The sequence below is a fragment of the Schistocerca nitens genome, chromosome 4 (genome assembly GCF_023898315.1).
Source record: "Schistocerca nitens isolate TAMUIC-IGC-003100 chromosome 4, iqSchNite1.1, whole genome shotgun sequence".
Lineage (NCBI taxonomy): Eukaryota > Metazoa > Arthropoda > Insecta > Orthoptera > Acrididae > Schistocerca > Schistocerca nitens.
In genome coordinates, this window is record NC_064617.1 from 881,993,752 (window position 1) to 882,007,971 (window position 14,220).

General features: G+C 43.7%; 1 protein-coding gene across 1 annotated transcript in view; it reads left to right on the top strand.

The window, feature by feature from the left end:
* Positions 1 to 14,220, top strand: part of LOC126252640 (cGMP-specific 3',5'-cyclic phosphodiesterase) — a gene marked incomplete at its 3' end in the record, with an annotated part of 583,236 nt that overhangs the window by 514,577 nt on the left and 54,439 nt on the right. Inside the window, exon 17 of the mRNA XM_049953543.1 lies at positions 12,992 to 13,137. Within this exon, the coding sequence (XP_049809500.1) occupies positions 12,992 to 13,137 (146 nt within the window). The remainder of the gene's footprint in view (positions 1 to 12,991; positions 13,138 to 14,220) is intronic.

Here is a 14,220-nt window from a genome sequence, read left to right on the forward strand (position 1 = left end):
AAGACGAGTCAAAATGAGCGAACAAGTGTCTCGGCTTATCCGTAGATACCCGACCGTTTCTGTAAAAAACGTAAAAGTTTTCGAGCTATTTTCGATGCACTTTACGCACCTTTCACCGCGTGAGATCATAAGGCCAGATGGTAGTTCAATGGTACCTGTTGCGGCTTCTTAATTTTGCGGCCCATGTTTGAAATCCAATTCCTGTTTTTATTTATTTAAATTCATTTTTCTGGTTTCATTTATCTATCCATGTCCGTAGAAGATTACTACACGAATGCTTCTTACAAATTAGGGGATAAAATGGCGCTACATTAATTGCAAAATTATAACTGGTATCCATAATAAGAGTCATACATTTACTATATAATATTTGTGTGTATGGTATATTGAGGGGTTACAGTCTTTTTACATCCTTATATTCTGATAATTCAGTCTCATATCAATTCTTATGTTAATTCTTATATTTTATTCATACGTTTATCCTTCAAGATGATTTGGTGCAGTCCCTCGGATGAATCCGATCGCAGAAACATTCGAATCACAGATATTCAGAACACCACGAACATCGCACCAAGGCGGGTTTGCTAGAGTGACATTTCTCCGTATGAATCCCACTCGGAAAAGAAACGTCGTTAATATTGATGAAGATTCCGCGCGTTGGAACTAATTTCGCGGCAAACCATGCATAACAGATCACTTTTCCGAAAACTGGCACCCGCAGCTGATTACGAATCAAGATAACTACAGGAATTTCAGCGAAAAGAATTTCAAACAGTCTTCTCTTTTTTTTAATTCCTTCATCTCACATACAATTAGTAGACGAATAAGGACAACATGGTATCAATATACAGTGAAAAACATTCATACATTAATCTTCTACAGACATGGGTATATAAATGAAAAACAAAAATAAAAGTAATAATCGGATTTCGAACACGTGGTGCAAGATTATAAAACCTGGACACTAACCACGGAGCCACCATTTCGTCTGACATATTGCGCGGTAAAAGGCACATAGAGTAACATGAAAATACCTAGAAAATTTTGACCGGCGTTTTTTCAGCAACGGTCAGGAAGCTAGAGATAAGCGGAGACACGTGTTCTATTATTTTGACCGCTCTTCCACTGAGAGAAGTTTCTGGGCAATCGGGCGAAGATTTGCCGCATTCTCTTCGTTAGTAGGAAAAACGGAAAACGCCCGTTATTAAAATCAACAAAGTAGGTGCCACCTTATACTTATTGTTATCAGCTCTATGAGGATGACGGAATATACAATGTGAAACAATTCATCCAGTCCATAAAACCAGATAAAAACAAGACATACGCAATAAAGGAGAGATCTAATAATTTTTTTTTTTTTTTTTTTTTTTTTTTTTTTTTTTTTTTTTTGTTTAGCACTGCATGGTAGTGAAACATTAAGCATAAGAAATTAGAAATAGAAGGAAGTGTAAGAATCTGAAATATGGTGCTCCAGAAGATTGCTGAAAAGGAAGTGGGCTGGTAATATACGAAATCCAAAGGTTCTATAAATAAAGGATGAGGGCACAAGCATACAGAAGACTCCTACCAGTGGAAAGGACAGGGACTTGCTGGAAATAGGAAAGAAGCCGCTTGGCACTTGTTGTACAATTCTTACTCATTTCTTCTAGAGACAATCGCTGTAACAAGGTTTAAACCGTGAATGGTTTCGGTCATGTATTGGCCATCCTCAGAAAACATGTCTGGGGCAAAATATGGTGAAGAGAGTGTTCACGATATGTGTTGTCTTGATTAAGTTAATTAAATCAGACATAAACACTTTTTGGGTTGCTTCCATGTCTGTACATTTAAACAAAGAAACCAATCATCAGTAATATTTGTTTTGTAAACAAAAATCGCATTTTCTTGCTGCACTGTATTTTATTTGTCTCAGACGCGTTTCGCCTTTTCCACTTTAAGGCATCTTCAGTGGGATCTAGAGTGATACAGTTTTGTTTTGATGTGTGTTAGTTGTAGATTATAAACCAGTTCACGTCTCGTTTGTTCAGGTAAATAAGAGATTACTTGCAGATCTTCATTTTTTTGCTTGGTATCTGCATTTCATCTCATCTGGTCACATGCTGGAGTTTGCGCTATAACTTCATTTACGAGACATAAATGAAGTTCTAGTGCACCCGTGATAACTTTTGCTTAGCTTTGAGCGTTCTCTTTTGAACCGAGAGTGCAACAGCCCCTCTTCTTCAGCATTTGAGGGCTCTCGTTATTAAACCATGGTGGGTTTTTTCCATTCTTTATGCACTTACTAGGCACGTAACTCTCCATGCAACGATTTACAATCTGCTTATACACTCCTGGAAATTGAAATAAGAACACCGTGAATTCATTGTCCCAGGAAGGGGAAACTTTATTGACACATTCCTGGGGTCAGATACATCACATGATCACACTGACAGAACCACAGGCACATAGACACAGGCAACAGAGCATGCACAATGTCGGCACTAGTACAGTGTATATCCACCTTTCGCAGCAATGCAGGCTGCTATTCTCCCATGGAGACGATCGTAGAGATGCTGGATGTAGTCCTGTGGAACGGCTTGCCATGCCATTTCCACCTGGCGCCTCAGTTGGACCAGCGTTCGTGCCGGACGTGCAGACCGCGTGAGACGACGCTTCATCCAGTCCCAAACATGCTCAATGGGGGACAGATCCGGAGATCTTGCTGGCCAGGGTAGTTGACTTACACCTTCTAGAGCACGTTGGGTGGCACGGGATACATGCGGACGTGCATTGTCCTGTTGGAACAGCAAGTTCCCTTGCCGGTCTAGGAATGGTAGAACGATGGGTTCGATGACGGTTTGGATGTACCGTGCACTATTCAGTGTCCCCTCGACGATCACCAGTGGTGTACGGCCAGTGTAGGAGATCGCTCCCCACACCATGATGCCGGGTGTTGGCCCTGTGTGCCTCGGTCGTATGCAGTCCTGATTGTGGCGCTCACCTGCACGGCGCCAAACACGCATATGACCATCATTGGCACCAAGGCAGAAGCGACTCTCATCGCTGAAGACGACACGTCTCCATTCGTCCCTCCATTCACGCCTGTCGCGACACCACTGGAGGCGGGCTGCACGATGTTGGGGCGTGAGCGGAAGACGGCCTAACGGTGTGCGGGACCGTAGCCCAGCTTCATGGAGACGGTTGCGAATGGTCCTCGCCGATACCCCAGGAGCAACAGCGTCCCTAATTCGCTGGGAAGTGGCGGTGCGGTCCCCTACGGCACTGCGTAGGATCCTACGGTCTTGGCGTGCATCCGTGCGTCGCTGCGGTCCGGTCCCAGGTCGACAGGCACGTGCACCTTCCGCCGACCACTGGCGACAACATCGATGTACTGTGGAGACCTCACGCCCCATGTGTTGAGCAATTCGGCGGTACGTCCACCCGGCCTCCCGCATGCCCACTATACGCCCTCGCTCAAAGTCCGTCAACTGCACATACGGTTCACGTCCACGCTGTCGCGGCATGCTACCAGTGTTAAAGACTGCGATGGAGCTCCGTATGCCACGGCAAACTGGCTGACACTGACGGCGGCGGTGCACAAATGCTGCGCAGCTAGCGCCATTCGACGGCCAACACCGCGTTTCCTGGTGTGTCCGCTGTGCCGTGCGTGTGATGATTGCTTGTACAGCCCTCTCGCAGTGTCCGGAGCAAGTATGGTGGGTCTGACACACCGGGGTCAATGTGCTCTTTTTTCCATTTCCAGGAGTGTACTTTGCTCGTAATTCCTCTACGTCCATCTTACTGGAACTAAGCTATGCCCCTTGTCAAAGCTGTAAAAGCACTGTACATGCGCTACGCTTCTAGCATGTTTGTGATGTAAAGTTTTACTGTAGGTGTGATCCCGTTTGGTTTGTACTGCACTGCGAAACATGGCGTATGACGTAATAGGGACACCGCGGAGCGATTTTAAAGCTTTGACAAGTGACATTTACCTGCATTTATTCCATATACCTACCGCTACGAAATACCAGCCAGTCCGAAAATGCCAAAATAAACATTAAAGGCGTCATTGGGAAACAACAAAAAATTTTAACACTGTAACCAATACTGCTTGTTTCTTCATATCACACTTACTGATCGCTGTACCAACCCCTTTATGAACCGAAAAAAGTTTTAACGGGGCGTAAACTGTAGCCTGAAAATCGGAAGCTGTCATCGAGAATGAATCTTTTACGCAGATGCAAATAAAAAGTATAGATGCTCCATTTGCATATACTGTTCGAATAATTCAACCATTGTTTACGTCCCAATGGAAAGTCTGATAAGCCGGACGCGGTGCCGGAGCGGTTCTAGGCGCTTCAGTTCGGAACCACGCGGCTGCTACGGTCGCAGTTTCGAATCCTGTCTCGGGCATGGATGTGTGTGATGTCCTTAGGTTTGTTAGGTTTAAGTAGTTCTAAGTCCAGGGGGCTGATGATTTCAGACGTTAAGTCCCATAGTGCTCAGGGCCATTTGAACCATTTGATACGTGGTAGCAGAGCATTTATACGAAAGAAGAAAATCCAAAGCCACTGCATGCACCCCACGGTTTTCATTATGAATTCGTAAAGTATTTTCATAGATATTAAAAAATCAAAATCACAGATTTTCAAAACTACCTGTGTGGCGTTAAAAATCCACAGTATATGGGACTATCAGAGATTATTTTTATGCCCTTTAGTCCGACTTATAAACGTGTAGTACAATAACTTATTTTTTTAGATAATTATCTAAACAGTAGTTACTTGCAGTGTTTTCTGTCCACAGTGGACCCTTCGCTGCGCTAGACAGAGCAGATAAATAGTTCTTAGACAGTGAATTGACATCACTTATTTCCGGTAAAATGAACGTAGAGGAATTATGGGCAAAGCTGGAGCAGATTGTAAATCGTGGTCTGGACGAGTTATGTGCCTAGTAAGTGGATAAAGGATGGAAAAGACCCACCATGGTCTAACAACGAGATCCAGAAAATGCTGATGAAGCAGAGGCTGTTGCACTCTGGGTTCAAAAGACAACCCGCAAATAACGACAAGCAGCGGATAGTAGAGCTTCGTGTATCTACGAAGAAATCTATGCCCGAAGCATATAACGACTACCACCGTCATACCTTAGCAAAAGATCTGACAGAGAACACGAGATAATTCTGGTCCTACGTAAAATCCCTAAGTGGATCTAAGGCTTCCATCCACTCACTTGTTGACCAGTCTAGTGCGGCAGTAGAAGACACCTAAAAGAAAGCCGAAGTTTCGAATTTCATGTTTAAGAAATTTTTCATGCTGGAGAATCATACAAACCTGCCGTCATTTGACCATCTAACAGACTCCCGTATGGACAATATACTAATAAGCATCCCTGGCGTAAAGCAACAACTGAAGGAGTTGAAACCGGATAAGTCACCAGGTCCGGATGGAATCCTAATTTCGTTTTTCAAAGAGTACTCTATAACATCGGCCCCTTACTTAGCTTGCATTTATCGTGAGTCTCTAGCCCAGAGCAAAGTTCCAGAAGACTGGAAAAAAGAGCAGGTCAGTCTTGTGTATATGAAGGGCAAAAAAACGGACCCACAAAATTACAGATCGATATTCCTAACATCTGTCTGCTGCAGGATCCTTGAATATATTCTCAGTTCAAATATCATAAATGTTCTTGACACCGAGAAGCTTATATCTTCGAATCAGCATGGTTTTAGAAAGCTTCGTTCGTGCGATTTCCGGAAAGCATTTGACACTGTGACCCATTGCACGCTATTTAAGATGGTACGAGCATATGGAATAGAAAAAAAAAGGGGACGACCACCTGATACATGGATACAGGGAGTTCAGTCAGCAATGAGGAAGAACAACATTCCTGAAGATTTATGGACAAATAGAGAAGAGTGGAGAACAATAATTAGTGACTTACTGTAATCTAGAATAGGTGCTGGAAAAATGTACTCACATTGTATATCCAGAATAATAATAATAAATTGTTAAGGCTTTCGTGGCCACTTGTTGACAAACTGCCTATTGGCTTCTGTCTCGGGTTCTTCGGCCGACGTTCATCTAATGATTTTTCTGACGTTTCGCCAGCACGAGTGGCTGGCATTGTCAAAGCTTCACCCTCCATTGCCACCCTCCACAGTTCACCACCGGCAATGGAGGGTGAAGCTTTGACAATGCCAGTCACTCGTGCTGGCGAAACGTCAGAAAAATCATTAGATGAACGTCGGCCGAAGAACCCGAGACAGAAGCCAATAGGCAGTTTGTCATATGGAATAGAGTTTCGAAGACTTATGCAATAGAATCCAGTATGTTGTCTTTGACGGCAATTATTCATCAGTGACAATCGTACTATCAGGAATCCATAGGGAAGTGTGACAGGACTGTTGCTGTTGATGGATATGGTGCGCAGCAGTCTGCAATTGTTTGCTGCTGGTGCTGTGGTTACGGTAAGGTGTCGAAGTTGAGTGACTGTATGAGAGCACAAGGCGACTTAAACAACGTTCCTATTTGGCGTGTTGAATGGCAGCTAGCTCTAAATGCAGATAAATAAAATTAATGAGGATGAGTAGTAAAAACAAACCCATAATATTTGGATACAGCATTATTAGTGTCCTGCTTGACACAGTCATGTTGTTTAAATATCTAGTCGTAATGTTGCAAGGCGATATGAAATGGAACGAGCACGCGAGGACTGCGGTAGGAAAGGCGAATGGTCGACTTGGGTATATTGGGAGAATTCTAGGAGAGTGTGTGCTTCATCTTTGAAGGAGGCCACAGATAGATCGCTAGTGTAACCTATTCCTGAGTATTACTCGAGTGTTTGGGATCCATACCAAGTCGGATTAAAGACAGGCATCGAAGCAATTCAGAGGCAGGCTGCTAGATTTGTTACTGGTAGGTTCAAACAACATGAAAGTGTTACTGAGATGTTTCAGGAGCTCAATGGAATTCCCTAGACGGAAGTTGACGTTCCTTTCGAGGAAGACTATTTAGGAAATTTAGAGCAGCGGCATGTGAAGCTGACTGCAGAACTATTCTGCTGCCTCCCAACATACATTGCGCCTAAGCACTACAGAGGAAAGATACGAGAAACTAGGGCTTATAGAGAGGCATATAGACAGTTGCTTTTACGTCGTTCTACTTGCGAGTGGAACAGGAAAGGAAATGACTAGTAGTGCGTATGGGGTACCCTCCGCCAAATGCCGTAAAGTGGATTCGGAGTATCAATATAGATGTAGATGTAAAAGTGCTTTGAGATACTAAATGCGCAACTTCCTGGTTGTGCAGCGCAGCCTAGATGTCAAGCATTACCAAAACTTCTTCACCTCCACCCCCACCCCATCCGAACGGACCACCAAGAAAGCGAATTAATATTGTATAGTCACCGATTTCTGAGCTATGTTTGAAAGTACAAGTATCTAACTCATTGAGAAGACAGTTTAAAGTCACTCGCAAAAAATTGTACTGAACACACAAGAAATCGATCTAATCACTTATGTTGGTGCAAAGCACTCTCTGCCAAGCACTTTATTGTTGGTTACATGGTATACATGTAGGTTGTATAAGTATTCATTTCACAAAAAGTAATTAGAATATATGTGACATTCAGACATGTGCATCTGTTAAGCAAAGGGAATATCAACCATAGTCTCACAATACATCTATTCACCTATAAAATACGTCAACAATCCGTTGCGAGTTAGAGAGCAATGGAGATAGTCGAAGATTGCTCGTTGAGTCTCAGAATACAAATCCGAAAGTCTCAAGTTCAAACCGCAGTCTGTGCTAGGATTTTTCTGAGGTTTTCCGTTTCTTTCACGCCTGGCAATAATTTTTACAGAGTTAATTAGTTAATTAGTTAGTTAGTTAGTTAGTTATTTACATGTTCCACAGATCATTTGAACGATTCTTTTAACGAAATGATATGGAACTAGTCAGTTTATACGATATGTATACACTATTAATGTTAACGTTAGTAAGGACATTACCATCTTATTCCTACTCATGCAAATATTTTTTAATTTTATTTTTATTTATTTATAATTTTTTTCCACCGTGGCTGGAAGTGCACGTTGAACTGACTGCTCCATGGCACACAGCTGCCGGTGCTTGGTGAGCCACTGTCGCTTCCCACCTCTTTGCTTCAGTCGTTTGATTTGGTTTGCACTGGACTGTGTGCAGTGTTTTTAAAGCTTTGACAAGTGAGTTCTGTCTGCTGGAACATTTTATGCACGGTATCCCCTGCACCCATCGCTACCAAATATCAACCACTCTGAAGATGCCTAAATAAAGGTGAAACGTGTCATTGGGGAATAATAAAAAATTTTAACACTCCATTCAAGACTGCTTGTTTCTTCATATTATGCCACGTTATTCAGGTAGTTCTTTGGTGGATGCCCATCTGCTGCAACATTTTTATGGACCTCACATAAAAAGAAAGTAAAAACTGTGAAAAGTGCTGTCAGCGAATCCAGTTACCTTTACATTCTGACCCATCTTCTACCACCCATCTTGGCTTAGGCCAAGATTAAGCTGTTTGGTTACACCACCTTGCCCTCGATGTGCCAACTGATCTTCACCCCAGAGGTGTCCAATGAAGGCTTTCCTTGGGATCTTGATCGCTGGCGTGACACAAGCAGGACGTCTTTCTACCATTCATTTTGTAATATTTCGCTCTGTACTGATTTCACACCCGATTCTGTCTCTGTGTCGATGGCCAGATTTTACCTTCTCCGCTGAAACTTCTTACAGATGCTTGGAACTTCATTTATAACGCTGATAACTACCCAGAATCTTTCCTTTTTGCCCAATACCCTGCTCCACACGGCCATTACTTCATAAAATTTCATTTGAGTCTCTTCCCTCAGTTTTCGACATTAGCGACCAGCCCCGGCTTCATGCGGGTGGCACTAAATATCCACAGACAGACGACTTGTCTGGAGTAGCGGTAGTAAATTATACATACAAACCTTCATGATGAGTCAGTCCGTCTCTTAGGGAAAACCGTATCAAAATTCCTCCAGTAGTTCTTGAGATTAGCCTTCATGCACAGGAAAACGCAGTCAGGAACCTTAGTTTATAACACGTGTAGGTGTGTGTATATATATATAGATTCTGGTCAGACTTCGCTGTTTTCTGGAGTTGTGGCAGCTGTTTAGTTCACTGCTTTCCTCGTCAGATCGCGCCTCTTCTGTAGCTGGCCAGTTCGTCGCTTCCATCATTGCTACGAGATGTCACTACAATGTCCTGTTAAATATGGAACAGATAACAATACGTGTAATACACATCAGTCATTCCTACAACTATAAATTATATTCACAAATCTTCCTCGTGAATCATTCTATTTATTAGGGAAACTATGTCATAATCCCAGCAATGGTTCCTGAGGTAAGCCCAAACATACAGACAGAAAAATTTGGTGCGGAAGTTTAATTTAGTAATATGTATAGACTGGTTTACTGTCCGCTGCTTCACTCGAGTGACTGTATGGTTTACACAAATCTTTTTTTGTTTTTTTGTAATCGAATTTTTATGTTGTTCAGCAAACTGCAACACTTTCTAAACTTTTCATGTTAATTAAGGCCATAGAATCATGGGTTTTTCCGCTAACACATATTTCTTTATATCTAACCGAGAAGTGATATACCAATTTTCATAGATTTAGTTTTGAAAATTTTTGAATACACCCCTATTTTACCCCCTTAGGTACTGAATCTTCAAAAGCAGTGTAATAAATATTTCATTATTTCTAAAACAGAAGTTAAGTACAAATGTTAAGAGATTTAGTAATGATTTGGTAATGAAATTGTTTCATAAAATTTCTCGTTTCTCACTTCACTCCCTTAGGGGACTGAATTTCCAGAAAACATTGAAACATGTATTTTTTATTTCTAACCGAAAAGCCAAATACCAGTCTTCGTAGATGTAGCTTTGAAAATGCTCCAGTAATTCTTTCACAATGATTCATTTTCAAGAAAGATTTCACCCACAGTTTAATCCCCTTAACGACTGAATTTCAAAAAAATGCTGAAACATATATTTTTTTATTTCTGACTGAGAAACCAATTGCCAATTTCCGTAGTTCTAGCACCAAAATTGCCTTAATAGTGAAATACTTTCAAAAAGCCTTTCGTCCCCTAATTCACCCCTTTAGGAGTAGGAACTCGAGCAACACCTTTTTACACGATGCCTGCAGTATAAGCGCCACACCCTCTCCAACTTTCAAGTTTCTGTACTTAGCGGTTTGGGCTGGACGATGATTAGTCTTGGGCTGTGCGATTACGAGTCAGTGAATTATTCTGGCCCTATTTCAAATCCTTAAGGTATGAATTTGCAAAAACAGCGAAACACGTATTTTCTAATTTGCAACCGAGAAGCCAAAGAACCAATTTTCGCAGCTTTAACTTTGAAAATGATTTTACAATGAATTTTTTCATAAAACATTTCAGCTACTGTTCACCTACTTAGAGGTTTAATTTCCAAAAACAGTGATATGTATATTTTTTATTTCTAACAGAAGAGGCAAACACAAAATATCATAGATTCAGCTTCATAAAAGCTTGTATTTTGAAATATTTCCATAAAAACTTTGATCCTCTGTTTCTCCCCTATAGGGTTTCGATTTCCAAAAACAGGGAAGCACGTATTTTTTCTATTTTTATCCGAGAAGACTAATTCGAATTTTTATAGATTTAGCTTTAAAAATGCTTTCATAATGAAATATTTCTTGACAGGCTGAATTTCCGAAGACACTGAAACACATATTTTTCTTACTTGTAACCAAGAGATCAGATACTAGTTTTATAGATGTAGCTTTAAAACCGCTTTAATAATTCTTTAATAACGATTTATTTTTTTAAAAAAAACTGACGCCCACTATTTCACCCCCAAAATGCTGAAACACATATTTCTTTATTTCTGACATAGAATCCAGATACCAATTCTCGTACGTCTACCTTCAAAATTGCCCTAATAGTGTCATATTTTTTTAAAAAACGTTTCATCTCCTATTTCACCCCATTAGAGGTAGAACTTCGGCAAGCCCGTTCTTAAGCGACGCCTACAATACGACATTAATCTCAAGTTTCTAATTGGTTGTCAGATGGACAATGATGACTCAGTCAGTCAGGACATAGCCTTATATATCCTGACAGGTGGTTTTTATTTTTAATATCCTTGTCTTCTTTACAGTTTGTTACAGCCAAAGTATTGGGAAAGAAAACTAGATCCAATGATGTATAATCGATCCATATTTTTTGTCACTGGTTCCCTTCCCAGCAAAGCCATTACCTTACTTTAAGCTGATGAAATCGTAAAGTCGTATGCAGAGTTTAAGAGAAGCAGCTTGTGTACTGCCCTCTGTGGTTTAGCTACCACTACCGCGAACAATTACACTCCTGGAAATTGAAATAAGAACACCGTGAATTCATTGTCCCAGGAAGGGGAAACTTTATTGACACATTCCTGGGGTCAGATACATCACATGATCACACTGACAGAACCACAGGCACATAGACACAGGCAACAGAGCATGCACAATGTCGGCACTAGTACAGTGTATATCCACCTTTCGCAGCAATGCAGGCTGCTATTCTCCCATGGAGACGATCGTAGAGATGCTGGATGTAGTCCTGTGGAACGGCTTGCCATGCCATTTCCACCTGGCGCCTCAGTTGGATCAGCGTTCGTGCTGGACGTGCAGACCGCGTGAGATGACGCCTCATCCAGTCCCAAACATGCTCAATGGGGGACAGATCCGGAGATCTTGCTGGCCAGGGTAGTTGACTTACAGCTTCTAGAGCACGTTGGGTGGCACGGGATACATGCGGACGTGCATTGTCCTGTTGGAACAGCAAGTTCCCTTGCCGGTCTAGGAATGGTAGAACGATGGGTTCGATGACGGTTTGGATGTACCGTGCACTATTCAGTGTCCCCTCGACGATCACCAGTGGTGTACGGCCAGTGTAGGAGATCGCTCCCCACACCATGATGCCGGGTGTTGGCCCTGTGTGCCTCGGTCGTATGCAGTCCTGATTGTGGCGCTCACCTGCACGGCGCCAAACACGCATATGACCATCATTGGCACCAAGGCAGAAGCGACTCTCATCGCTGAAGACGACACGTCTCCATTCGTCCCTCCATTCACGCCTGTCGCGACACCACTGGAGGCGGGCTGCACGATGTTGGGGCGTGAGCGGAAGACGGCCTAACGGTGTGCGGGACCGTAGCCCAGCTTCATGGAGACGGTTGCGAATGGTCCTCGCCGATACCCCAGGAGCAACAGCGTCCCTAATTCGCTGGGAAGTGGCGGTGCGGTCCCCTACGGCACTGCGTAGGATCCTACGGTCTTGGCGTGCATCCGTGCGTCGCTGCGGTCCGGTCCCAGGTCGACAGGCACGTGCACCTTCCGCCGACCACTGGCGACAACATCGATGTACTGTGGAGACCTCACGCCCCACGTGTTGAGCAATTCGGCGGTACGTCCACCCGGCCTCCCGCATGCCCACTATACGCCCTCGCTCAAACTCCGGCAACTGCACATACGGTTCACGTCCACGCTGTCGCGGCATGCTACCAGTGTTAAAGACTGCGATGGAGCTCCGTATGCCACGGCAAACTGGCTGACACTGACGGCGGCGGTGCACAAATGCTGCGCAGCTAGCGCCATTCGACGGCTAACACCGCGTTTCCTGGTGTGTCCGCTGTGCCGTGCGTGTGATCATTGCTTGTACAGCCCTCTCGCAGTGTCCGGAGCAAGTATGGTGGGTCTGACACACCGGTGTCAATGTGTTCTTTTTTCCATTTCCAGGAGTGTATTTAATGGTCTGCAGTAAGTAAGGCACTTGTGTATCGCGGGCTTGCTCACTTGATTCCCAAAGCAGCATCGTATATAAGGTTCACCCCTTGCCACCCACTGACCTTAAATCTGAGCATGTGTTGTTCTTTAACCAAGCCGGAAAGTAAACTGACTGGCCCAAACAACGCATGCGCAGTGCTGTGCGGCATGATGATGACGGCGTGCGACGTCAGCGCCATCGCCAAGCCGTGGGAGGTGCAGCACAAGGTTGCCAAGATGGTGGCCGACGAGTTCTTCGACCAGGGCGACCTCGAGAAGCTGCAGCTCAACCAGCAGCCCATCGTGAGTAGCGCCCCTGCACCCTCCGTACTCGTATGTCACAAAACAACCATACTGTGTGTTATTATGTTCAGAAATGTTTATGCAAGACATATGAATAATGTTCCTTATACGCAGTAGAGGGCACAGCTCCATTAAGCAAACATTGTCAATAATACAATTCCAAGTCTACAGATAATTACAATACCAGAAGTAAAAGACTAATAATAATACACACATAAAAAATGTTTTACATCACCCCAGTTCCCAGAATTCCTGAAGATAGACGTTGACTGTGGATATTATATCACAGACATAGTCTCTTTGACTATTCAGACACGTCACTAAAACCGCCCAAAGATGTAAACAGCCATCCATGAGCAGCGCCTATTATACGGAGGGGTCCGACAGCCGATCAGTTCCAGTCGTTCCATCAGGAAGTAAGCACACGGCTCGTGTTGTCTTTACTTCAACCATGCCTGGATGGTCAATACTGCGGTTCGATCACATACACATTATTACTTTGTGCCAGGAAGGGCTCTCGACAAGGCAAGTGTCCAGGCATCTCAGAGTGAACCTAAGTGTTTTTGCTCAGATGTGGAGGAGATACAGAGAGACAGGAACTGTCGATGACATGCCTCGCTCAGGCCACCCAGGGGCTACTACTGCAGTGGATGACCGCTACCTACGGATTATGGCTCGGAGGAACCCTGACAGCAACGCCATCATCTTGAATAATGCTTTTCGTGCACCCACAGGACATCGTGCTACGACTCAAACTGTGTGCAATAGGCTGCATGATGTGTAACTTTACTCCGAATATGCATGGTGAGGTCCATCTTTGCAACCACGACACCATGCAGCGTGGTTCAGATGAGCCCAACAACATGCCGAATGGACTGCTTATGACTGGCATCACGTTCTCTTCACCGATGAGTGTGACATATGCCTTCAACCAGACAATCGTCAGAGACGTGTTAGGAGGCAACCCGGTCAGGCTGAACACCTTAGGCAGCGAGTCCGGCATGGTGGAAGTTCCCTGCTGTTTTGGATTGGCATTATGTGGGGCCGACATACGCCGCTGGTGGTCATGGAAGGCGCCATAAC